This window comes from Lissotriton vulgaris, chromosome 3_1 (assembly GCF_964263255.1).
Source record: "Lissotriton vulgaris chromosome 3_1, aLisVul1.2, whole genome shotgun sequence".
In the NCBI taxonomy this organism is placed as follows: Eukaryota; Metazoa; Chordata; class Amphibia; order Caudata; family Salamandridae; genus Lissotriton; species Lissotriton vulgaris.
In genome coordinates, this window is record NC_141689.1 from 1,840,283,880 (window position 1) to 1,840,311,241 (window position 27,362).

General features: G+C 45.6%; 1 protein-coding gene across 5 annotated transcripts in view; it reads right to left on the bottom strand.

Annotated features, from left to right (window-relative positions):
- SH3D19 (SH3 domain containing 19) overlaps positions 1–27,362 on the bottom strand; it is a 571,044-nt gene that overhangs the window by 254,862 nt on the left and 288,820 nt on the right. For all 5 annotated transcript variants that reach the window (XM_086962289.1, XM_086962292.1, XM_086962290.1 and 2 more), the window contains exon 4: positions 10,785–10,827. In XM_086962289.1, the coding sequence (XP_086818415.1) occupies positions 10,785–10,827 (43 nt within the window). The remainder of the gene's footprint in view (positions 1–10,784; positions 10,828–27,362) is intronic.

Genomic DNA, 27,362 nt, shown 5'->3' on the forward strand with positions numbered 1-27,362 from the left:
GGGGACGTCGTCACTCACGGTTTGTTGCTCAATGAGTTCTTCAGCCTCCGACTGGTCCCTTCCGACCCCGACTGGTCCTCTTCTTCCTCGATTTGTTCGTCTCCGAACAGCTCCGGGATCGCTTCCGCCTGCATTCTGGAAACCTCGTGTCTTCGAGCTCGACGATTTCTAATCGTTAGCTTGGAGGAGAATGCTGCGCAGGCTTCGCAGTCCCTGGATTCGTGTTCAGGCGATAGACAGAGGTTGCACACCTCGTGTAGGTCCTTGTGTGGGAACTTAGCACCACACGTTGGACATTTTTTGAATGGAGTCCTTTCCATGGACTCCGGGCTTGACTGCGTCGAGAAAGGCCTCCTGTTCTTCGACGTAGTTCCAAGTTTTTCTCTTCTATTTTGAATTTGTAACACGTCGGAATGGAAATGAACGCGTTCGAATAACAATACCGTCGAATTGGAAAGGGAATACGCGCCGAAAATCACTTTCTTGCGAAGTTGATCTGGAGCGTCTCGATCTTCATCCAAACCCGATGGCGGAAAAAAACAATCTAAGGATGGAGCCGATGCCCATGCGCACTACCAACCAAGGGAGGAGTCACCAAGAGACAAAAGACTCTCCAAGAGAAAAACAAAGTGCAATCATCCGAGCCCAACACCAGATGGCGATCTATTCATAATGTACCATCTGCAGCCCATATGCCTCGAACATCATGTTCCTTTGTAGGAAGCGCAGCGGACGAGCGCAGCGGGCGCGCCGATTGCGCGCCGAAGGCGCGCCAAAGGCAAGCCCGTCCGCGACCAGACGGGACCAGGGGCCACAAACCCTGGTTCCCCCGCTCTCCAGGGCAGGACTTACAGCTCGGCAGCCTTATACAGCATAGGAAGCAGAGCCACTGTCCAGCGCACCCACATCTACGCACCTACGGACCTCCCCCCGCGCTGTGCGGACTGCAAACACTCTTTTCGCAACATCTCCTCGTGGCCCTCGGCACAGAAATATTGCATGTATGCGCTAAACTGCCGATCACTGCCTAAGCATAGCACACAAATTGCCATGCTGCTCGAAGAGCGCAAGCCAGATGCGATTTTTTTAACAGAGACTTGGCTCACTACTCAATCCGATCCAGACATAGTCTCAGCCTTACCCACCGGCTACCATATCTTTAGATTGGATAGACCGGAAGGGAGAGGCGAAGGTCTGGCGATCATATTAAAGGGCCAGTACCGTTGTCGTACCACAGCAGAAATCATCCCTGAATACGAGAGTGTAGAATTCTGCATAGAGTTCAACGCGAATAGCTCATTCTCCGGCACTTTGATCTATCGCCCCCCTGAGCCAGCAAAATTGTTCCATAGGTCGCTCCCAGAGATTATAGCGAAAATAATTCTATCCTCTGCTAATCACACAGTCTTAGGGGACCTTAATCTCCATTTTAACTCCCCTTCAGACCACACTGCCAAGGAGCTAATAGACGACCTTGGAGCTCTTCAACTGTCCCAGCTGGTTACAGCCCCGACCCATGAGAAGGGCAATTTGCTCGACCCTATTTTTAGCAATTGCAGCGATCTGATTGTTGACTATCCTATCCCCCCTCCCATGGTCGGACCACTTTCTGATTTCGTTTACCTGGGTTACCTACAAAGCCCCTCAGTTACCCCCCCAGGTTACAACTAGGAGGAACTGGACAAGACTTCCCTTGCAATCCTGGATGCACAACCTGGACTCCACCCGTCCGCCCCCCTGCCCAGACCCCAATGTGGCAAACGGAAACTATGTAGGCTGGATCACGAACTCGTTAAGATACGATCCTCCCTCTCCGTAGATCCTCCTCTAAAAGAATGCAGAAATCAGCACCCTGGTTTTCTGACTCTCTAAGAGAGCTAAAACGCCGTTGTAGGCAACGAGAGAGAGCCTGGCGACTAGACTTTCTCCCAGCTAAAAAGGCATCCTACAAAGAGGCGATCAAAGCTTACAGACAAGGGGTTAGGACGGCCCAGGCTACCTACTACTCTGACAAAATCCTGGAGGCCAAATCGAAGCCCAAGGAAATTTTCCAAATAATAAAACATTGTACCAGTATCACTACTGCCCCCCCTCCAATCAAAACTCAGGACCAATGCAATGAGCTTGCGGAATTCTTCCACAATAAAGTTCTGAAAATCTACTCCACCTTTCCAACAGCAGTCACAACTCCGGAGACAACTAATCTGCCCCCTTCGAGAACCCCGCCCTCCCCAGACCAGCCAACCCTTGAGCACTTCCTCCCTCTGGACCTTGATACTCTTGGCAAAGTAGCACGCCAAGTCAAGTCGGGCTCCCCACGTGATCCAGCCCCACCAGAAGCTCTGATGCAGGCACACGAAGCCACCCTGCCTGTAATCTTGGAGCTTCTAAACGCGTCTATATCCGCATGTTCAGTCCCCACAGCGTGGAAGCATGCCATGGTGCGGGCGCTGTTGAAGAAATCCAATCTGGACCCCGATGACCACTCCAATTACCGCCCCATCTCACTCCTCCCTTGGGTTAGCAAGGTGCTGGAGAAATACATAAATGTCCAGCTGGTCCAGTTCATTGAAAACCACTCCCTATTGGATACGTCTCAGACAGGCTTCAGACCGAAGCACGGCACTGAAACCGCCTTATTAGCGGTCACCGAAGAATCTCGAAGGGTTCTGGATCAGGGAGGATCAGTGGCAGTGATCCTCCTTGATCTAAGCGCCGCCTTCGACACGGTCAGCTATGCCACCCTGCTGAACCGTCTCCAGGACATCGGAGTCTCAGGCGACGCTTTAAGGTGGTTCGACTCTTTCCTGTCCGATAGATCTTTTCAGATCTTCGACGGTGACACAGTGTCAACCAGCAAACCTCTAAGTTGCGGAGTACCACAGGGCTCTTCTTTGAGCCCTGTACTATTTAATGTCTACATGAAACCACTGGCTGGGATCGTCGAACCGTACGGCATTAAAATCGTGTCGTACGCCGACGACACTCAGTTAGTGGTTTCACTGGCCCAAGAGAACATCAGGCAATCCCCGGGAGGTCTGCTGAAATGCCTAGAGGACGTTAAGGAGTGGATGACCAACTCCTCCCTCAAGTTGAACGGAGAAAAAACAGAGCTCATGCTTCTAGGCCCAGCCTCGCCAGTACCTTTCACTTCCCTGTGGACCCGAGTTCTGGGCGCTCCCCCCACTCCCAAGGAAAGTGTAAAGAGCGTAGGAGTGTGGCTGGACAAGAAGCTCTCCTTCTCCACCCAGGCCACCAAGCTGTCCGCCACATGCTTTGGCATACTTAGAACCGTGAGGAAAGTCCTCCCACTTCTGCCTCTAGAAGCCAGGAAGGTAGCAGTACAAGGCCTCATCCAGTCCCGCCTGGACTCAAATAATGCCCTATACGTAGGGGCTCCTGAGATGACTCTCCGGAAGCTGCAGGTGGTGCAAAACTGCGCCGCACGCACCCTGCTGCAGATTCCACGAACCCAGTCAGCTAGAACGGGACTGAAAAGCCTTCACTGGCTGCCAGTGAAGCACAGAGTGGCATTTAAGGCGCTGTGTATTGCGCACCGGGCCTTTTGGAAGACGGGACCCGGAATCAACAACAACCTTGTCAGCCCCTACCACCCAAACAGGAACCTTCGCTCCACTGAGGCTTTCCTGGCAGTTGTTCCCAGAGTGAAGAGAGTCAGGTCTAGGGGTAGGCTGTTCTCGCTGAACACCGCTAAGCTTTGGAATACCCTTCCCCTCTCACTCCGTTCCAACCCAGACCTGCTCTCATTCCGGAAAAAGCTGAAGACACTATTATTTGCCAAATCCTCCGAGCTCTAACTCCTGTGCTCTGTTATGTCTCTGTCTCACCTCAGCGCTTGGACGCCCCTGGGCAGCAACCGCGCTTAACAAATTTATTTATTTCATTTTCATTTCATTCATTTCATTCATTTTCATTTCATTCATTCAACTGTGTTCAGTTAGAAATTAACAAATGAGCTATGCTGAGAGAGCGGAGGGAATGATTCAAGATCGTGTGTGATAGAAAAGGGGGGACTATTGCTGGGACGGTGGAGCTGGGAGGAGTCCTTGTTGATGGTTTCTGTTAGATTAACACCTAAATGGGAAACGTGATGAATGAGTGTTAATAAATGGGAGACGCGATGACAAATGCTGTGTTAATAAGGTGAAGCAATGCAGTCTACCACAGTTTAAAGTAAAGTTGATTGCACAATGTCAATGTAGATATGAGATCTCGCTAGACGTGCAGGCAACAGCAAATCCATAAACATCTCCAGGTAAAACCAAGTCTGGATTTTAACGGTATCCAATTCCATTAGCATTACTGACTTGTGTACACGATTACTAAAACTCTCGTGTAAATGACATGGCACTTCATAATCAATTAGTTTAGTCACTTTGTAACATTTATGCATAGCCCCTTCTATAATAATGTCAATTAGGGCAATTCACAAAGCTATTTGTGAAAGTCTTTTTTTTTTGTTTAAATCTTTTTATTAGGGTTTTACATTTCAAATCCCCATGTGGGGCAACAGTCATCATAGGTCAGCTTGTACATGTAAGGTGAGCACATCGTTTCTACAATCATAATTCATCGTTACCATGTGAGTTCCATTCTACTAGAAGGGGTTACACATCTTTGCTCACGAACGGCTGATATATTAGCTTAGTGTGGGGTATCATGGCATACCACTACGTGTCCCGTGGGTTGAGTGATGGTGGGGAGGTAGTGTGGACATCTCCCTTGTGTTTGCATAGACGACCCCTTATAATGCAGTCGGCTATTAGCCTGTGATGGGTGAGTCGGTATCCAAACTGCCGACTGGAACTAAGCTAGTAACTATGGGAAGAAACTTCTTCCAGAAACAAGAGGAGGGGAGGGCGGGGGTGTGTGTCTATGGTTGGCCGGGGGCGGGTGGTGGGCAGCGACTATGGTCTCGAGGGGATGAGGATCGCGGGGGCTGCGGGGAGAATGGGAGCAGTCTGTCGCGGGAGTAAACACTAGGCCCAGTGGTGTGGGTCGCCCGTCTGCTCGACTATGGTCTCGAGGGGATGAGGATCGCGGGGGCTGCGGGGAGAATGGGAGCAGTCTGTCGCGGGAGTAAACACTAGGCCCAGTGGTGTGGGTCGCCCGTCTGCTCGACTATGGTCTCGAGGGGATGAGGATCGCTGGGGCTGCGGGGAGAATGGGAGCAGTCTGTCGCGGGAGTAAACACTAGGCCCAGTGGTGTGGGTCGCCAGTCTGCTATTTGTGAAAGTCTTATGTCTATTGCACATGGGTTAGCTACAATATTGGAAACAGATGCATGAGTTTAAGAAATTCCAAACTATACACACCTTATTTGAAAAAAATGCCTAAGTCAGCTAGTTTTCAGCCAGTGGAAAATCAGCCTGTTTATATATTACATTTTTTCCAAAGGAAAAATACTACGTTGCCAAACTCTCCCTCTGTTTTTAAACATCATATTTACAGACCGACACAGAACTTTTTTGGAACATATATGGTGTATAAATGTAGTAAGTGAAGTTTTATTGCAAATATTTGTGTTTACCTACAGCTTCCTGGTATCTAACCAATTTCCAATGGTCCACCCCTGCTTCTTCACTGGGAAACAATGGGCTCCAACCCAAATCATACATTTATTACACAAAACTGCTGCTTTTTTAGCTCCACAGTTGTGGTCGAAGACCAATGCTAAAGGAGCCAAATATTTATGGGACTTTCCTTTTGTTTTTTTTATGTCTGCAAGCCTGTGAATACACAACACATTTAATCCTACATTATAGGGCTCAGTAGCGTCTTGCTAATAATTCACAATTTTCTCCTCAACACTAAATCAATTCAGGGAAAACCTGAATTGTTGCCAGTAATTGGCTACTAGGTAACTACACTGATGGTAAGATAAAATGTCAGACAAAGGATTGGAAATCAGAAGAAGGTAACAATATGCAGTACTCAGCATTATTCCTTAGGCTTTAACACATAAATTATACCTGGAGTGATGAGGTCTTTCATGGTATTCATAAAAAATTCTAAAATAGAAAATGTCTTTGAGAACTTATACGAAAATGCTGCCGCTTCTGCCCATTCTCCAGTGCCTCGAATTATTGATCATGTGGAGCATAAAGGGACAAGTAAATGAACCTAGCTAGAGAGAATACTGAAAACTATTTATGAGCAATCTTAAGAACACCCTTTCATTGATTTGTATAGTATGTTTCATTGACCAGTCATGGTGGTCTGTAGTCATTGTGTTTCAGTGAATGGGAGATCTGTCTGCTAGCTGTACTAGTTTGAAAAGGTGTAGTATGTGTAAGGGTGCGTGTGCAGTAGGATTGTGTTTTTTGATCCGTCTAACGATAAGCAGCATTTTATTGACCAGCTACAGCATCATTTGATGCAGAGCTGCATTGTGCATGTGTTAGTGGGTTGTTTTAGCTAGCTTTTTTGATGATTCTGTGATGTAACACTGTGGCAAAAAGACGTACTAGTGGGGTAGCAAAAGGTGACTAATTATATGGCTTTGGTGCAAAGTTGTGCATATTAGTTTGTGCTTTGGTATGGCTACTATGTTCTGTTAGTTTGGCGAGGCTGTTGATGTGGTAACAGTTTGTCAACAACATGGCTTTGGTGGCCATGATGGGCACAAGTTAGAGCAGGGAGGGCACAAGATAAAGACGGGAAGTTTTTTGTTACATGTTAATTGTTAGGAGCAGACCCAAGATAGCGGACTAAATGACATGCATGCTTTGCTGAATGTTTGCGATAGGCTCTTCAGGTGTGATGCTTTGCATTTCAAAATAACCAAGTTCAACAAGATATAATTTGCAAAGAGAAAGTCATTAATTCCACCCAGGGTATCTCATTGTTTAACCTCTCTGTATTGCTCTTCAATCTGTGGGCCCAGCGTTGTTCCTGCCTAAATAATGTACTGTTGGTCCATTTGGGATTGGATTCAATAATTGACCTTTTTATACTCTCTGGGTTGTTATTATTTTCAGAGAAATGGCTTAGTAATTTGGTGTTGGTTTTTCTGCACCGAATGGTGCTTCTGCGCTCCCTATTCTAATCTTGACTGATCTTGTGGTCATACCCACGTATCTCTTACCGCAAGGGCACGTGATGGTATAGATACCATTTTTTGTGTTGCAGTTGTGTGCCTCCTCTGATGACAAGGTCTAGCCAGACAAAGATCCATCTGTTTTGAGGCTGAGGTAAGTGGACACACAGAGCAGGACCCACAGGGGAAATGTCCTTCCACCGGTGGTAGAGCCCAGAGGGTCGGTTGTGTGGCAGGGGATGTTTTTGGACGTGTGTGGACCAAGAGGTCCTTCAGATTCTGGGTGTGTTTAAATGCAAACAGTGGAGGTGGCCCAGGGGTAAATGTGCCCGTTTCAAGGATGCCCCAGTGTTTCCTTATCACTTTCTGGATCTTGTTGGAACTGGGCGTGAACGTGGTCACACATGCAATTGCCTCGGATTTGGGTCTATCCTTTACTGCGAGTAGAGCCTCCCTATGGTTATTCCTGGGCCCGTTTGTGTGCCTGGCATATTATTTATTTCGGGTAATGACGCCCTAGCAGGTTGTTAAGATAGAATTTCGGATTGTTTCTCAAACTCGATCAAGGTGTCACAATTCTTGCGAAGTCGCAGGAACTGGCCAACAGGCAGGTTGTTCCTCAGTGCTTTTGGATGGTGGCTCCCATAAACGAGGAGACTGTTTCTGTCCGTGGGTTTTCTATAGTTAGTTGTGTATAGGGAACCGTTGTCTAGGGAGATCAAGAGGTCTAAGAAAGGAATGCTCTTTTGTGATTTGGTACTGGAAAATCTTAAAAAGGGATCTCATCCACCCACAGAATGTTGTGCATTGTTCTTCGTCACCCCCTGTAGAAGAGGAGGATGTTGTCAATGCAGCGTCGACATCAAAATGTTGTTTCTGTAGGGGTTGTTCTCCTCTAGGATATATTTGTCTTCAAAATTGGCCATATAGAGGCAGGCTAGACTGGGAGCAAAGGTGCTCCCCATGCTGGTACCTTGGATTTGGTGATAAAGCTGATAGTGGAAGGCAAAACAATTCTATTTTAGAGCTGTGGAGGGGCATTTGCAAATGATCGAGAGGGGTGTTTCTCAAGGTCATGGTTCGACATCCCGCAGAGTGAACTTCAACACTTCCAAGATGGCATCCTGGTTTGAAACCTCGCAGCTACTGTCTTTCACTGCAAGGCATTTACAATGGTTGTATCCTTCCTGAAGATTCCGTTATCTGGCAGGTAAGAGTGAAGATCTTTTTGCTTTATGTTTTTTAAAGCCTCCCTCCTTTCCTCTGCAGCCCAATACTAGTGGGAACAGTGGATGTTTCAAGGAGGAGAGGATGTGGCATTAATGCCATAGGTGCTGACTTTGGTTCTGGGGACCCGGGTTTGAGTTCAGGCATTGGCTCAACATCATTTGATACTTGGCAAAATCATTTAATTTACCAGTGACTTACGAAAAATGAATTTGACCGTGATTAAAGTCGATGGTGCTTGTTTAACGTGTGCCAATCCCTAGAGCTGAGTCCACAAGCATAATATAACCAATATTGTGATGTATGCCTACAATCTGTCCTCACTTCTTTTGTAGACCAGATTTAAATACTTTCTTGTGCAGCTATTTCTGAAGCTTTGGAAGGCGATCTTTATAAGCCAACTACCCTAACAAATTGACTCTTGATGCTGCTAGAGAATAAAAATGTACATGTCCTCTTGAATCACTTATATCACGCGTGTATGATGTAAATGTCCCCTAGGCCTTCTTGGAAAACTGTGGATGGCCTCCTACTGGAATGGCAACAACTAGCCATATTCAACATAATCACAGATTTTTCAAATGTGTCAAAAAGCATGGTTTGTGGAACCCCTTTTTCTGATATCTTGTCTAGGGGCAAGGATGTGGTGCAACAGCCAGAGCTGATGACTTTGCAGCTGGGGAACCACGTTCAATTCTTGGAGTCTGCTCAACATCCTGTGATTTTGGGCAAATCACTTAATCTCCATGTGCTTACAAAAAATGAATGTGTGCTTGTATAATGTAAAACATGCTCTTGTAAAGTGCTCCAATACCTTTGGGTCATGTTCGTGCTATATAAACTACTGCAAAAAATATATTACAAAATTATGTGAGCACTCCCGTTTCTAGGTACCGCTCAAGACTGGAAGTGGAGCACAACTGAAGGATGGCAGAAGCAAGAATCCATCCACACACTGACTGTCTCTGTGGAGAAAACAGGCACACCCCTCAATTTTGTTTTGGGAGTGTTTTTACGAATCTATCCTGAATGTTGTGCTTTATTTGAAAAATAAAACACCAATGTAATTTTTTTGCACATTTTTTCTCTGAGACTTTTCTTTTGAACTTTATAATAAGGACAGGCACTACAAAAACTTCAGTTTACTAAACACTCTTACTTTATTTATTATGATTTGCCCTATATGACCTGGACTCTGCAGGAGGGAATGGCCATCAATTATGCAGAGTAGCAGCTTCCAGAACGTCTTTGACAGATGGTGGTGATTGGGGGGTAGGGGGAGGGGCATTCGACGTGTACAAAGGTTTAGATGGTGGGGCTCAACCTACGAAAATTTGAAGACCTCTGCTATAGTGGGATCAATGGAGAGATGCCTAACAGCATGCCTGCTGGTCCCATCTGCCACTCTACATGGTGAGATGGGGGGCAGGACATATTCAATGATCAAGAAAGAGCAATGTCCAGCAACTCTTTCATGTTTCACTGTTACAGGATTCCCATGAGCAGTTACACACCTGGATAAACAGAGGACAGAGGCTCATGGTGTACTCCCATCAGTGGATCCCAGGCACCGTGCTTTCAGACAGCCAATAAGGAGGTCTGTTATGGAGATGCCATCTTTCTTGTCTTTCTTAAACTACACCCTATGTTAGTGCGGAAGAAAGCCATTTTGGATACTAAAAAATACTTGGACTACTATTTTCTTATATTGGAGATGGCCTGGCGGCTCGTCAAAAATAACGTTTCACAAAAACCTTGACAAAACAAAAAAAGCATTGACAAATCCTAAATGCTGGCAACCAATGCCAGATCTACTAGGATTGTCAATTGTTGTTTTTCTTACTTGTCAGAGATCCTTTGGTACCGCTGCTACGCCACTGCAACCATCATGTATGTGTGTGTACATTATATCACTACATCACATAAAATGTAGTGTAACTGAAGTCGATCTATTGAGGATGCATAACGAACATCCTTTATAGGCCCGTTTCTGGCCAAAATCTCTGAGAAATAAGGTTTCCAACTCACTGCGATTAGAAAGCAAAAACTGAAAACATGTACAACACCAAAACAATAGTCCTGTGCCAGTAAACCTTTCCACTGTAGAAACGCTTTATAAGATAAATATTTATTCGATTCGAAAGTACTTAAAAAAAACTTGCAAGGGCGAGACAATGACTTGATATTTTGTGCCGGGATAAATTATGTTTACACATGAGTATTTGCTTTACTTTATCAGAAATGAGCTTAATGATTTGCTGCAAAATGGCCTTAAAAGAAAACTGATATTTAATAGTATTGTCTGGTACAGGATCACCAACATAGTTCCTTATTTTCATGCACACAGAAAGCAGGCACTAAAATCTGAAGGGCACCCTCTCCGAAATAAGTTCTGAAAGCAAAAATGCTTTATTTCAAATCACATGAGCCAAGGTAGTATTCAGTTCAAAAATGCAAAAAGTAAAATATCACAAGGACTCAAATTGAATTAACCTACCTCCTTTCTCTTTGTGGTTCACTCTGGGCAGTAGTTCTGGATGCTGTATTTAAAAGAAAACCATATGTTAACTAGAATGTGGTATACATCTAAAAAAGGCGAATAATGTCCTAATAGACTGCGTAAGACCAATCTTTAAGCAAATTAAACAATGTACTTATCTAAGAACCTTAAATAATTATTTCAAAACACTACTCCTTCTTAGCAAGCATAATGAAATTAAAAAGGAAAAACAACATGGAAAAACTAGAATTGGCATAGCCAATAGGTCTCGCATTTGGGACCTTATAAGTGTTTAGCCATACAACAGTTGGTGTTGTTGCACCAAGGATATTCTGCTGCATAACTAAATACTTATATCAAAAAGCAAGTCCTATTGGCTATGCCAATGCTTGTTTGTTTTTTGTTGCTGTTTTGTTTAAGTTGCCAGTTCTACAAAGCTGGACAAGGTTTCTGTCAACAGTTCTTTGCATCAAATGAACTTGGTTTCATTGCTCTGAATATGGTTTCCATTCTGGTTGTAGGAAGCAGTCATTCCCGGGAGTGTGGGGGCTGCCTAGCAGTGCGCATGCGCCAAACTTTGCAAATGAGAAAAAGCCTGGTGCCGGCGCAATTTACAAGTGTCGAGTGAGTGAGCCCCAGGCAGCATGACTCACTCACACAGGAGTTCATGCACTGCACCTGCATACTCAGCATTGTTTAAGAAAACTCGACCCACTCCCTCCCAGGCATCGAACACATATTTACCAAAAACTCTGAGAAGAGCCTGCCTGCTGCACTGATGGCTGGTGGTGTGTGTGGCTGGTGGTGTGTGTCCCTGGTGAAAGCGTGCACTGACGGCTGGTGATGTGTGTGCCTGGTGGAAGCGTGCACGGATGGCTGGTGGTGTCTGTGCCTGGTGGAAGCATGCACGGACGGCTGGTGGTGTGTGTGTCTGGTGGAAGCTTGCACTGATGGCTGGCGGTGTGTGTGCCTGGTGGAAGCATGCACTGATGGCTGGTGGTGTGTGTGCCTGGTGGAAGCGTGCACTGACGGCTGGTGGTGTGTGTGCCTGGTGGAAGCGTGCACGGATGGCTGGTGGTGTGTGCGCCTGTTGGAAGCGTGCACGGACGGCTGGTGGTGTGTGTGCCTGGTGGAAGCGTGCAATGACGGCTGGTGGGGTGTGTGCCTGGTGGAAGCGTGCACTGATGGCGGGTGGTGTGTGTGCCTGGTGGAAGTGTGCTATGACGGCTGGTGGTGTGTGTGCCTGGTGGAAGCGTGCACGGATGGCTGGTGGTGTGTGCGCCTGTTGGAAGCATGCACGGACGGCTGGTGGTGTGTGTGCCTGGTGGAAGCGTGCAATGACGGCTGGTGGGGTGTATGCCTGGTGGAAGCGTGCACTGATGGCGGGTGGTGTGTGTGCCTGCTGGAAGCGTGCACTGACAGCTGGTGGTGTGTGTGCCTGCTGGAAGCGTGCACTGACGGCTGGTGGTGTGTGTGCCTGGTGGAAGTGTGCACTGATGGATGGTGGTGTGTGTGCCTGGTGGAAGCGTGCACTGACGGCTGGTGGTGGGTGTGCCTGGTGGAAGGGTGCACTGACTGCTGGTGGCATGTGTGCCTGGTGGAAGCGTGCACTGACGACTGATGGTGTGTGTGCCTGGTGGAAGCAGGAGCATTCACAGTGATAGAAGACACAAATGAAATTGACGAAGAGGGGGGAGGAGGGGGAGAAGGGAGGGGGAGTGCGAGCAGAGGAGCATGATTCACAGTTAGAAGACACAAATGAAGCTGACCAAGAGGGAGGGGGAAAAGAGAGGGGGTGGTGCAAGCAGAGGAGCCTGATTACAGCAATAAAAACACAGATTGCAGCTGTGCACAAGCTCATGAACGCAAGCTGTAGGCCAGCAAAAGCCTCTGGTGGCACTTTAAAAAGCCACTTACTAAATGTCTCAAAGAGACAGCGCATACGCTGTCTCAGGCGAGACATAAAAAGATAAGCATTTGTTTGAAAGCACTGGTTTTTGGCTTTTCCAATGCTTTAAAACATTGAAGAGACTGGGGCTAACCTGTATATAACAAAATTAGGTTCACAAATTTGCTTCTCATGCAGATCTATCAAAATGTTCAAGAGTCCACAATTTTCAAACAAATGAAATATAGACAGGCAATATTACTGCATACTATTATTGTAAATGATATGTCTCCAAACTACACTGAATAGTTAGTTACTCCATAAACCTAAACGGGTTCTGACCATTGATCCACAACCGATCCACAACTGCCATAGTGAGAATAAGTTTAGTTAGCAGGAAGGTCTTTAAAGGCGATTTCCGGAGAATTATGGCACAGTACATCTCAAAGCCCAAGCAGACGTCATCAAACGGAGCAACATGTTAGAATGAGAATGCGTATTGTTGGTCACTGTTAAAGATATAGGGCTCGGCAAAGAGAAATTATGTTTTCTCTACACTGAATGTCTCCTTTAAACTTAGGGCAGGGTGTTTTTCACTACTGTGTACATGAAGTATTCTTGTGCAAAGAATGACTGCAGCCAAAGAAGCACTCTTTTGGAAAATTCTGTGAAAGCCACCGTTGCAAGGAAGCTTAACAATGCATCACTCATCAGGAACGAAAGAACAGGTAGTGATCATGTATGTCGGCAGCGGAGACCGGTAGGAGTTTTGGTTGCAGCAACTATCCCACTAGTGTGTTCTTTCAAGGGAGAGGCTACTAAGAGTGTGTAGGTAAGGTCTAGAAGTTACCAGAATGCCAGTCTCTCAGAGATCAAGGAACTCGCAGTGAGACTAGTAAACCAGAGATGCTGCACTGTGTACTGGCCCTCTAGGACCATGGCCTTACACAGCCCATCACAGGGCTATGAAGAAGAGGACACTTTCTTTCTGGAGATCCCTTAAAAAAAATCGAGAGTACCTCCTGAATAATGGTCCAAACTCCTAGGCACCATAGTGCTGAATGGTCAGAATTATGTCAGGTCAGAGCTACTGCCTGGCTGGAGTCCCATCCCATGGCCACAGGTGCCGGAGCCAATTTTCAACAGGAATGAGGCATGGAAGATAATCAACCAATTACCATAGGCAGAGCAAGGCACACAAACCTGCTCAGCACCAGTATAGCCTCACGGGCGATAGTGTGCTTTAGAAATACAACTAATAAATATAAGCCTGACCTACTGGCATTGTCAATACTTGTTCCACATTAATCTCACTTAAATACAACATTTTACACACTGTTTGACTGAAAGCCATTCACTTTAGAGACAGACTCTGTTAAATTATAAGTAATATTTTAGGATGTATTTTGCATCCCTTGTGAGGCCTATTCCCTTTTACTACCAAAAATACCAAATAAGCCACTGTTGGTAGGTGTGGTCAGAATGAGAAGCAGTCCTGAAAAATGGTGCAATACCTCCCTCATGTTGCACTAAACAAATACAGTGATTAAGTACAGCAATTTAGAGGAGAGTTGAGGGGTTTTAAGCTAGGATCAGGGGACAGAACTGAAGAGGTTACTTACCTGTATTAGTGGTTTTACAGCTTGAATACTTTTCTGAACTAACATGATGTTAATTACTCTGTCAGCTAGAAGATGGGTGCAGTTGTCCTTTTGGTCTTTTTCTTTATTGGTATCGACCAGTAGGTGGGTTTAGTCCTCGTCCTATGACATCAGACATATGCAAAAAATGCCCCAGTGTGTGGTCCCATCTTCAGATTCTTGTTCCTTTTGGGGACCTGTAAAGTTCTAGGGTTTTGCACTTTTTCTTATGAATAGCTGTGTCACAGTGTTTAGGAATCGCACCTTGCGTAGGGGAGCTAAACTACTCTACAGTTAAGTAACATTTCATTTTGCAGCATAAATATTTTCTATATTGTGTAATATGTAGTAGCATTTTTTCAACTTGGAAATTTGGGTTGAGCTTCTGTTCACAAAAAGGTGGCTTTAGATCTTCTGGTCCACCTGAACTTTCTGTTAACTTGAATGTCTATGTAGTAGCGTTCTTTGAATGTGTGCACTGATGGCCACATGGCTGCCATGCAAATGTAATTTATGAATATATTAACTATGAAGGCTAGGGTGGCTCCCTTTTTAGGTCTCAGCCTGCGAAAGACTGCGCACATGTGCAGTCGAGCTGGCGAGATTTAATGATGTAGGGAGATTTTCACTAGCGAGATTAAGCCCCGCCCCTCTTCTCCATTGGCAGGCCTCCTAAACGGTGGCCAGCCATTGGAGAAGAGGTCCTAGTGACGTTCTCCTTTCTCACTAAGCCCCGTCCTTCTCAGACTGGGCTCCATGACTTACGTTTGTGGTAAAAGCTTTCTTATCATCTGTTTCGCCCCATAAAGAAGATAAGAAAGATTTTACTGCAGCAGTAAGTCGGGCCCCAACGCTCCCTCCTCGCGAGAACTCTTTTTCACCCTCCCAGCCTTTCCAATGTTTACTGCGCTCCAAAGTTTCAGACTCTTGATCTCTGAGTCAGCCCGTCCTCTGGGGTGTCAAATTGTCACCCAGACAGATTGTCCTCGAGTCGCGAGACTAGCACCCGATGAATAAAGCTTTAAATGGATACAAATATATTTCAACAAGTTCTAACGCATTTCTAAATGTGTTTTAGAATAGCATTTGAAGAGGACAATGCAAGGGGGGTGGTGGTGGGGTATTATTTCGCCCAGGGGAGCTATAGCGCACGCTGCCAAGAGATTCGTATGCTGGGGGTCACATGTGTGAATCCCAGCGTGGCTGCCTCGGCCTTTCATCCTCCCCATGTGCGAATAATGCGCACCATTCAATACTAAAGCGCTCTCCTGAATGCCGCAGAATGTAAGCACTATATTGAAACTGCCAGGGCTGTGCCCGTCACGCGCGCTCACCTCGTGACCGTGGCCGGTAACCTCGGATTTGTTCACCAGGGAGGACTTTGTCGGCCAGGTCGCCGCCCTCCTCCTCGCCGGGGTGGCTGACCTCAATGTAGCTGGGCTCCTCCTGCGGATCCCCCTCATCCTTGAAGGGGATCATCTAGTTGGTGGCGCATAGCTCGGGGTCCCCTTAGCCCCCTGCCCCGCGGCTGGGGAGCTGTGGCATGCTGCCCCACTTGTGTCCTCCCACTCCCACGGGCAGCGCTAGTGAGTTCGGGGACAGGGAGGGGGGTTTCGGGGTGGAAAACTTTGATCCGAATCGGCAGCTTTCTCTTATTCCAGATACGGTGCGGGCCACCGAAACATTCGAGTGGCAGCAGGCGGGCAAGAGCTTCTGGGCTCCTGAGGAGAAAAGATATCAGGACCCGGGGGCAAACATCATATCCTTTCGTCCGGCCCTTTTGTTTACCGACAGTCACTATAGCAAAAAATAATATTTATAAATAAGATGTGTATTTGTAATCCAGCCAAGGGCAGTTGGTCGTGCTTCCTCTGCGTTCATGTCACGACAGGCATCCAACGTGCCCAGACAACAACAACCCCCGAGCTCCGAAGAGATGAAGCGTCTATAGGGACAGAGAGGCCCAGCGAGGACTGGCCAGCACTGGAACACAGACCTCCGAGCACCGCACGGTTAATCTGGCTCTAGTGAGGCTGGATTGGCATGTCTGGGACAACGGGCCACATATAGGACCGAGCAGACCCCAGCCCCCAGAGCGCCGCACTGGCGGAGCGGACTCTGGGGGCATGGCTTGTGAAACAGGGACCACATTCCCCAGCGGGAGAACCAGGTAGCACACAGGTCCCAGGGCCAGGCATAGCTGCAGCAGGCTCTGGGGAGGAATCGGCCTGACTGAGGGCAGCGAGCCCCAGCACATGAAGCACAGCCCAGAGCACTGCACGGCTGCGGCGAGCTCTGGGGGCTGAATCTCCATGCCTAGGACAACCGGAATCAGCACTTCTATTTCAACGACCCGACCCTCAACCCCAGAGTTTGAGTTTGAGTTTGAGTTTAAAAGCACTTTTAAAGCGCACGTATACCGGCGGTTTCTCGGGTGAGTACAGGCAAGTATTGGTTTTATTTGTAAAATTGCTTGGTATTTTCGAATGCTTTGTTCCCCCTTACAAAAACACATACACCCTGGAAAATGGTTTCTATGAGCTGTAAAAGCCTTAAGGTCACAGCCTAGTGTGCCACCAAAAACCACCAGCAATAGGTCACAGCATTGTGGTAAATTAAATATTACCCTGTCATATTTTCTATACTTAAGCAAAGGGTCATGCATATAATGAGAGGCAGAGTCCGTGGTGTCCGATTCAAAAGGGCTTTATTTCAGTAACTCGAGTTAAGGGAGAATCGGGTTCCGTCACCATTAAGGTTCAGGAAGGGTCTTCTGAACTTTATTCACAGAGTACAATATTTATACATTGAATATACATTGAGTTGCATAGAGAAGGAGGAGCGCTCCAGGCAGAGCAAGAGAAAGAGAGAGATAAGAGCATGTGGGCGTGCAAGAGGGCGTACATGTGGGCGTTCCTTGAGGAGTCATAGGTGAGTCATAGGTGGGTGGTCTGCATGGCCAGCTGGAACCTTTGCCCTACTTGTGTGCGCATCTTGGTCATGACGTGCAACTAACGTGTAACTGGAGGGAAGCTGGGGGGAGCTGACTTTCGATCTAGTAGAGAGGCCTTCAGTGTCAGGACGACCTGCTCGTCTGGTATTATCTGATATCTTGGATCCGGGGATGTATTATCTGAAGTAAAGGTCGCTCAAGCAAAGGTTGTTCATCACCAAGAGCCGGTGTGGGCATATATTTCTTCGTGCATTGCGTGGGGGCCATGGGCTTTCTATGATGCAAGCTCTGTAAATCACTTAAACGGAGACAGAAAGGCTAGGCCCTATCTCTGCAGACGGGTTCTGTTTACCTTCTTCACTAGGCAGGAATGTGTTTTCTGTGGAGCAGGCAGATAACTGTGTGCAAAATACGGTCTTGGCACCCCGGGCTGGGCCCCTGTCAGCTGAGCCAGAAGTATGCGAGAGGTCAGGGATACGTGGCTGCAGCCCTCAGAGTGTCTGGAGGCATGAAAAACCTTAATTCGGGAACTGGCTCAGGCTGAGCCACAAAACGGGTTCATCTCGACTTTTAAACGTGCACCATGTAAATACATTGGCAACATAGGCCTCAGTGCAGAATTAACGTTTCTTTCATGGAAGGCTGGGTAACTGACATTCTAATGTGGGACGGAAATGCAGAGACATCATTATTGCAGACCTGAGAGGGAAAGATGCATGGGTGTCATGCACATGCACTAAACGTGGGGTACAAGCAGGGGACACATTGGCCACGTAAAATTTCTATTTCCTCAGCATGAGGCACATTAAATACAACCCAAACCTACCTTAAATACCTATCACAAATAATTGTAAATTTCAAACAAGCCCCCCCCCCCCTCCACCCCCCCCCCCCCATTTCTTTACCTGAAACAGCTGGCGTGCAGCATTAGATTGAGCACTGCCATTCTGAACCATGCTTTTCACCTTGTTGTACTGGGTAGCCCATCTGTCCGGAAAACTTCAAATGCGTAGTTCAAAAGTGGCTAGTGAACGTGGCTGTGTGTATGAGCCGTTATGGTAGGGTTTGTAAACCTGTTACAGCATGCTAATTATGCACTTGCCTCACTTTGTGTAAGGGTGGACTCTTAATAGCAGTTAGTGATTTGGGGGTTACATTTTAAAGCCTTGGGCTGTTTCCCAGGTGTGGTCACTTTTTACTTTGACATCTGTTAATCATGAGTGTACCCTCTCGTAAAAAGTTTGGAGTAATATCTGTCCTTGAATATCATCTCACATCCTTGTGGCTCTGTGTGTGGCTGTGTGTGTGTGTGTGGCTCTGTGTGTGTGTGTGTGACTCTGTGTGTGTGTAGGGGGGGTTCTATGTGTGTGTGTGTGTGTGAGGGGGGCTCTGTGTGCGTGTATGTGTGGGGCTCTGTGTGCGTGTGTGGGGCTCTGTGTGCGTGTGTGGGGCTCTGTGTGTGTGTGTGGGGCTCTGTGTGTGTGTGTGTGGGTCTCTGTGTTTGTGTGTGGCATTTGCGAGAGATTAAGCTATTGGCATTGTAAATGACAATGCCATTTATTTATCTATTTTCAAAACCAACACATACATAAAAATGTTGTCATTTACAATGCCAATAGCTCTAACTTTTGCAAAGGCAAGACTATTGCATTGTAAATGCTTGTTCCTAGAGGAGTCGGATCATGGTCTTCCTTCTAAATGTACCCCATTAGGTTTGCAGGAAGTTTGGATGGTCTGTACAATACATCTTGCAACAGTTCCTTTCGTCACTGGCAACCCTATCTTTGCAGGTGCAAATGAGACAAAGAATTGCTTCCCAATTCTACACGCTTTTGTTTCTTGCACGTGATGCATTAATGATCTCCTGAAGTCTTGCAAGTGTACAGCTACTTCTGCATGAGCTTTTGGCTGCTGGACCACTCAATTTATGTAGAAAGGGATATTACCTTAAGCAAAAAATATGGTTTGTCCTCATGACTAACCTCACCTTGCGAATCCGAAAGTGCAGTTCTTCTACTGCGTACTCTTACAATCTACCGACTCTGCACAGCGATCCGATGGCAACCAGGAATGAGATTTTCATTGTTAGGAATTTCAAATTCTGTTTTGTGCACATAGTGCATTAGCTGTGTCAGTACCAATGTTCCACACTGGTGTGGGTGCCGACCTCGTTGGTACAAGCCTCTTTATCCCTTCCAGGAGTCTTTTATTGACTAGTGTGGTAGACAAACCTTTCCCTTTGGAGTATCTGGTTAATGTGATATCTGCAAGACTTACTTTGATGGATGTGTTTGAAAGGTTCTCCTCTAGGAGGTATGTTACATACCTGATGATAGTGGTATATCCGTTTAAGGTTGTGTGTAAGATTCTCCTTCCTGCACCACTGGATAAATCGGTTACATTTGGCAGTACAGCATGTGCGTGTTGTTGGTGTATTGGCCTCACTTAGCACTTCAATGCATCTTTATGATAGGCCCCGGTAACCAAAATCAAAGTACTCCGGAACCACACTGCTAAACAGAGTGGCTGGCTCTGGATGACATACTTATCCCTCTTGTATCGCAGTAAGTCTTGCGAAACAGGTAAATATCATTACTGAATGCTGTGATCTCCACTTGATCTGAAAATGGCCCACTGTGGGGTTATCAGTGTAATTCACTAGGCGTATAAGAGGGATTGGTGGAAAGGCATATGCAAAAGTCTTTGACCAATTTATGGACAATTTCTTTGGGACACCTAGATGTGACGTATTGGCATTTTGCATTTACACATGTTACAAATAGGTCTATTTGTGGTGCACTTTATTGCAGGCATATTTGGTGCACTGCCTCGTTTGTGCTCCTACTGATGGGATGAGCCACCTTAACCAATTAGCATGCCAGCTTCCATGTTTTGTATGCCTGGCAGATGTCAGTGTAATACCTTTATGGATGGATCACTTTGATGTATTTTGTAACAGTTTGGATAGGATAGGACATGGGGTCTTGTTCCCTTGTCTGTTGAGGGAGAATATCTTTGTTGTGTAGACTGATTGGATCTGACCACCCTTCCCTTGATATGTATGTAGAAGGATATTAATGCCAGAAAACCCGTCTTGAGTTCTAGCACATGTATGTACTTGAAAGCATCTTATGTGTTCCATTGGCCTCTCATATTCAGCTTCCCCAAGTGTGTGCACCATCCCATGTAGGTTGAATCTGTTGTGATAGTCATGGGGAGGAGGAAGGGGTGCCTTTTACAGAGCCTGCCACCTAGATCCTTCCTTTCCCCAGTTGCCTATGATCATTGGCTTTGGAGCTGTTCATGGATTGGTCACACGGACTCTAGGATAAGGGGGATAGAGGATGCCATCATCCCCAACAGTGTCATCACAGTTCACATTGTCAGAGACGGTCCTTAATGACAAAAGCAAGCTTGCTCTGTCAATGTTAGGAGTCATCTGCACAGGGAAGAACAACCCCTTGTTTGAAATCTGAGTTGCCCCCAGAAATACATTTCTCTCATTGGTAGTATTCTCCAAGTTTAGGGAGAAGTCCAGTTTTCATAATGTCGGCTTAACTGTATGTATGTTGTCTCTGCATGTTCGCAATGAGCCTGCCTTTACAATTCAGTCATCCAGATAGGGGTACATGTCTTTCCCCTGCCTTCTGATGTGAACTGTCAACACTAAGAAGCGTTTTGTGAAAAGTCCTGTTGCTGGCTCAAGCCCAAATTAAAGCACTTTGAACTGGTGATGTAAGCTGTTTACCACAAACCTAAGGCATTGCTTGCACTTGTTGTTCAGAGGGATATTGAAGCAGCCACCTTGTGGTCTATGGTCGCCATGTAGACTCCTTCCTTCAATAGTGGTTTAACCTCTTGCAGTGTGATCATCTTGAATTTCTGCTTTTTATTAAACCTTATATGAATCTGAGGTCTATGAGGGGCTTTACTGTCAAATACTCTTTTAGGAAGAGAAGTACACAGAGAACACAGATTGTTGTACTCTTTTGATGTTACTTCCTCTATGGTTCATCTCTGTTCTTGTACCTCTTGCAGCAGGAATCTAAATCCCTGTCCCTTGTAAATACTCTTCTTTGGCTTTTCTTTTGGTGGTAGGTCCTGTAGCTCTATGCAATAGCCATGTGTAAAGATGAGGCAAAGGCAGTTGGTTTAGGTTCAGGATTTATTCAGGAGAAGAGAGCCGTCCAGCTTGAGGGAAGGACACAGCAGCAGCAACTGCCAAGCAGGGAACACTGGGGAGGAATCCTCAGTGCAGGACAATCTAAGGAGTGACATCACAGGGTGATGGGATGACAGCAATGGCAATACAGATCACCACACACCTCCCCCCTTTTTAAAAAAAACAATTTAAGGAACATAGTAAAACAATGAGAAAAAGGCAAATCAGATGTAATCACGGTATTTGTTGGGCCTCACAATGGCCCTCGAACTTTTCCTCAAACGATTGTCAACACTAACATGAGAATCAACTTTTAAACCATTGCCAACATTGATATTAGATGAGGGAGCAGTTGCACGGGAGGGATCTTTGGCAACCCGAGAAGTGCTCCACCAATTACCATTAGACAGTTTGACAGCATTCTTGCGAACATCAACAACCTGTTGGGATTCAAGAAATTTCGAAAGGCCTTTCTTAACTAAGACAGGATTCTTGATTCTAACCCAGTCACCAGGATGAATGTTATGGGAAGACTCTTCTCTAAGTACAGCAGAACAAGGTAGAGAACTAGAAGATTTTTTGTTGGCACACTCCCATACTGCTTCCAAATCACAGCCCCGGTGGAGACTCTTGACCATCCAAAAGGGGACAGCTTGGGAGCAAGCTTTTCTTCCTCTCATTAGCTCGAAAGGAGAAAAACCTGTGGCAATATGGGGAGAAATGCGATAAGACCATATAAGATCTTTTACAGCTTGAAAGATACAATTATTTGACCTGAAAGCAGCTTGCACACATTCGACAATGACTCTGTTAAATCTCTCGGTTTTGCCGTTGCTTTGGGGATGATACAACGGAGTTCTGGTATGTCTAATACAGCAATTGTTAAGAAAGACACCCATCTCTTTGGAAATAAATTGAACCCCGTTGCCGGTGAGGATTTCTTCAGGACACCCTTCCCTGAGGAAGATTCTGCTCAAACAATCAATAACACTCTTGGAGTTAGGAACATTGATAGGTTCGACTTCGACCCACCTGGAAAGATGATCAACAAGGACCAAGAAGTATTTGGAAGTATTGGGAAGGACATGGAACGGACCTAAGAAGTCCAGACCAATTTTTTGCCAGGCCCTAGCAGGAGGGGGAACAACAGAATTAGAGACACCTTCTAAAATGAGGACCTTGTCACTAGTGTTACAACGTGAACAGAGTTTGATGGCTTCAGTAATCTGGTTGTCCATTCTTGGCCACCAAAAATTCGATCTGACGTTTCTCTTGGTGATGGTGGCACCAAGATGACCGGAATGTGCATCAGTGATAATTTTCTCTCTGTAAACAGAAGGGGGAATAAATTTATCACCCCTAACGATTTTACCATTCTCCAAGGAAAGTTCAGAGTTAATTTTCCAATAAATTTGAAGCTCAGGAGAAAGAGTTTTTTCTTTAGGCCAACCTTTTTGTATGAAGGAGATGACATCTTTGAGGAGGACATCATTCTCGACAGCCTTGATCCAGTCACATTCAGCGAAAGAAACAGACGTTTGGGAGATGTTGGCCACAAAACATTCCTCAATATCAGTTTCGTCATTCTCATCAGATTCTTGTAGAGGTAGCCTTGACAGGCAGTCTGCTCGTCTATTTTTGCCGCCAGGGATATAAACAACCTTGAAATTGAATTCCAAAAGCTTAGTGGAAAGTCTAGCCAATCGTGCAGTGGTGCGATTGACGTTCCTGCCTGATAAGATATCGACAAGGGGACGATGATCGGTTTGAAGGATGAACGGTCTACCCCATAGATAAGACTTGAATTTTTCAACACTCCAAGCACAGGCAAGCAGTTCCTTCTCTATAACTGAGTATTTCCTTTCGACAGGACGGAGAGTCCTGGAGGCAAATCCAACGGTAAATTCTTTACCATAGGCCATTTGAGAAAGAACAGCTCCTAAGCCATATTCACAGGCATCAACAGTGACAACAGTTTCTCTGTTGCCATTGAAAGGTTGAAGAGCAGGAGCATTGGTAATATGCTTCTTGATAAGTTGAAAACCTTTTTCGCACTCATCAGACCAGCTGAAAGTGGCACCTTTTTTAAGTAAAAGCCTAAAACACTCAGTGGTCTTGGCATAGTCTCTCATGAATTTCGAGTAAAACTCACAGAGACCCAGAAAGGACAAAAGCTGTTCCTTGTTGGAAGGGGCGGGAGCTTCAATGATGCTTTTGACAAGACCAGATCTTGGCTTGATGCCATTTTCAGAGATGATATGACCAAGATATTCCACTTCTCTGGTTTTGAAAACACATTTGCTTTTTTGTAAGGTCACGCCTCTATGTTCCAAAATGTGAAAGACCTGGTCAATGACTTTGTCATGTTCGTTCTCAGATTGAGTGAAAATAAGAATATCGTCTTGAAAGACGACTACATTGGAGAGTTCCTCAAACATTTCTGACATGATGCGCTGGAAAACAGCGGCAGCAGAGGCCAACCCAAAGGGAAGCCGACGAAATTGGAATACGCCATCAGGTGTAACAAAGGCAGTAAGGTGACGTGAGAGAGGATGCAACTCAATCTGGTGGTAGGCCGCCTTTAAGTCAAATTTTGAAAACCAAGTGGATGAACCTACTTTTGCTATTAAATCCTCAATACGAGGGAGAGGAAAGCCATCAACCCAGATAGCCTGATTAAGACTGCGTAAATCCACACACATCCTAAGGTCACCAGACCTTTTCCTAGCAAGAACGATGGGAGAAAGCCATAATGTCGATTCAACTTTCTCAATAATTTCTTGTTCGCACAGAGATTTAAGATGTTTGGACAAGTCCTCTCTGATACTGAGTGGGACATTTCTGAGTTTGTGTTTGACTGGAGTAATGCCATCTTTGACCTTGATAAAATATTGAAAATTGGTGATTTTACCAAGGCGATCTTCAAAAACTTTTTTATATTTGTGCTCCCACGATTTATCATTCAAAATGTTACATACGGGGGCAGGAGATGAAGACATAGAATGAGGAATATTGCATTCTTCAATAAATACAGGGTTGGGTAAACCAGGCTTAATGGTGACACCAAACTCTGCTTGATGAATGAGACCCAATACATTGATGCCCCGCTTAGCAACATAAACCTTTCCTTTGATAAATTTGCTAAAAATGGAAATCTCAGCCCAGAAATAACCTAAAAGATTAATTCTACTACCCTCAAAGGCTACAGAAAGAACATCAGGAGGAAGTAAACATTTGTCATGCCAGAAGTGAGAATACCTATCGTAGGAGACAATAGTGATGCGAGCACCGGTGTCTACAAGTAGTTGAATATGACATTTGTCAATAGTAGCATCAACCTCAGGATCAGGAACAAGAAAAGTACGGCTAACAATATCATTGTCTTTCACAACAACCACATATTCCTGACTGGTAACATCAAATTCAGAATATTCAGATGAATGCTCAAGAGAATTTAAATCAGGGGAAGAATCGTTCTCATTCATAACACAACGTACATCACCTCTTTTACCTCTCATGCAGACCTTTGAAAAATGACCATTTTTGCCACATTGACTGCATTGTTGGTTGGCAGCAGGACAATTTTTGAAATTAGAAAAATGGTAAGAAGAACCACATCTAAAACAAAAGGTGTTTCTGTTAAATTGTCTGTTAGGCATAAAGGGTCTTCTTGTGCTAGTATTTCCCATTCTCCTAAAATAACCACGTGAATCACGAGGAACAAAATTAGAAGTCTTGAAGGGAGCAGGCATTTTAGTGGAAACAGCACCAGAAACAGAAGTATTGGAAATAGCACCAGAAATAGAAGTATTGGAAAGGGAAACTTCTAGTTGTTTGGAATCTTCCAAGGAAGTCTCAATACTCTTGGCTATGTCAATAGCTTTATCAAGAGAAGGATCCTTGCATGATAACAACTTCCCCTGGATTTGTTTACAAGAACAACGAGCAACCAGCTGATCTCTTATAAGTTGAGAGGTGAAATTGTCAAATTCGCATTTAGAAGCTAGAATTTTCAAGGCGGTAACGAAAGTGTCAATGCTTTCTTCAGGTTTTTGAGCCCTGGTGAAGAATTTGTAACGATGAACAACCATGTTTTTGGTTTTAACAAAGTATTTGTCTAACTTGGCTATGGCTATGTCGAATTCATCAGGAGCTTCGCCAGGAGGAGGAACATAAGGTGGGAGATGATCAAAGACATTCTGGACTTCGACACCCAGATGATAGTACATTAAACTCTTTTTTCTTTCAGCGCGATATCTAAGACCATCTATTGCACCCAAATAGGCCATAAAGGATCTTAACCATAGTTTCCATTCGAGAGGAGGATCACCGGGAGTTTGAAGAAATGGAGCTGGAGGAGAAACACTTTGCATTGTGGTATCTTCTATTTTCTCTTTGAATGAAGGATTAAAATAGAAAGAAAAGAGCTAGCAAAAAAAATAAATAAAATAAAAATACAAATAAAGTACACAATAGCTTGTAAGAACTGTGCACAAAAGTGTGCAAATGCTGTGCACATCAGCGTGTAATTTGTGCACAATAGTGTGTAAAAACTGTGCACGTCAGTGTGCAAATGCTGTGCACATCAGCGTGTAAACGAGGGTAATGTAGACATGAGCGTGTAGAACATAAGTGTGGAAGTATGATGATAAACGTGAAAGCTGTGCGCGTCAGCGCGAAGTTGAAGTAGAAGTTTTTTTTTTAAAACATGTAAAATGCTTAATCAGCTGTGAGTAATTTAATCTGCCATGCGCTAGAGCTGTGCGCATCAGCGTAATGAATGAATAAAATGCTTAATCCGCTGTAAGTAATTTAATCTGCCATGCGCTAGAGCTGTGCGCATCAGCGTAATGAATGAAGGAAGCCTTTGTGACGTTGCAAAGTTCGATGTCTGAACTGCCGAGTGCAGCGAAGAAAAGTCTTTATGACGTTACGAAGTCAAGCAGTGACTGGAAGTAGGAACAGCGTCTGAGTTGCTATGGTGATCGGCGTGCGTGGTAGACGCCTGATGCGTTGGGACGCTGAATTGCTTGACGGAGCCTGGACGTGGGTGTTCTACGACGTCATCACTCTGAGGCGCAGCCCGAGGGGAGAGGAACAACGGAGGAGAATGCGCGCAGTGTGGAAGGCGCGAAGGAAAAGGTAGGAAAGTCTGGAAATGTGGCGAAAAGCCTGGTGAAGGTTAGTTGATGGAAGCGGAGCGGGCTGGTACAGAGAAAAAGGCGAATGGCATAAAGCTGGGTGACGCGCAATAAAAGACGTGCAGAAGAATTCAATTGGCAGAATAGTAGCAGGGCAGAGTCAATTGCGGTGAAGAGAGTTCTGTGGCTGCGACGGCTCTCAGTGAGTACAGCGAAGAAAGTAATCTGTAAATGTACTCACATGACGATGAAGATCGTGAGAAGAATAATAAAAAGTCCTGAATATCAAAACGCTTCCGTGATGAAGTAGTTCTGAAGGTTTTAACAGCAGCTGAAGAACTGCTGACCATCCTCTGTCGCCAGTGTAAAGATGAGGCAAAGGCAGTTGGTTTAGGTTCAGGATTTATTCAGGAGAAGAGAGCCGTCCAGCTTGAGGGAAGGACACAGCAGCAGCAACTGCCAAGCAGGGAACACTGGGGAGGAATCCTCAGTGCAGGGCAATCTAAGGAGTGACATCACAGGGTGATGGGATGACAGCAATGGCAATACAGATCACCACACAATGCTGTGTTATATTTAGCACCCTATTTGTTGGAGGCTATTTTTCTCTTAATCTGCCCCTAATGAGGTCTGTCGTTTGGTTTCTTTTTCCCCAGTCACTTATTGGTTGTTGTGGAGCTCTGGTGGGCTGATAATGTCCCCTGACTCTTCCTCGCAAGAGGTGCCTCTGGTACTGCCATGAAGTGCCAGTGCCCTGGGAGGGGGTGGGTTGTGGGGCATCCATGTGTTGT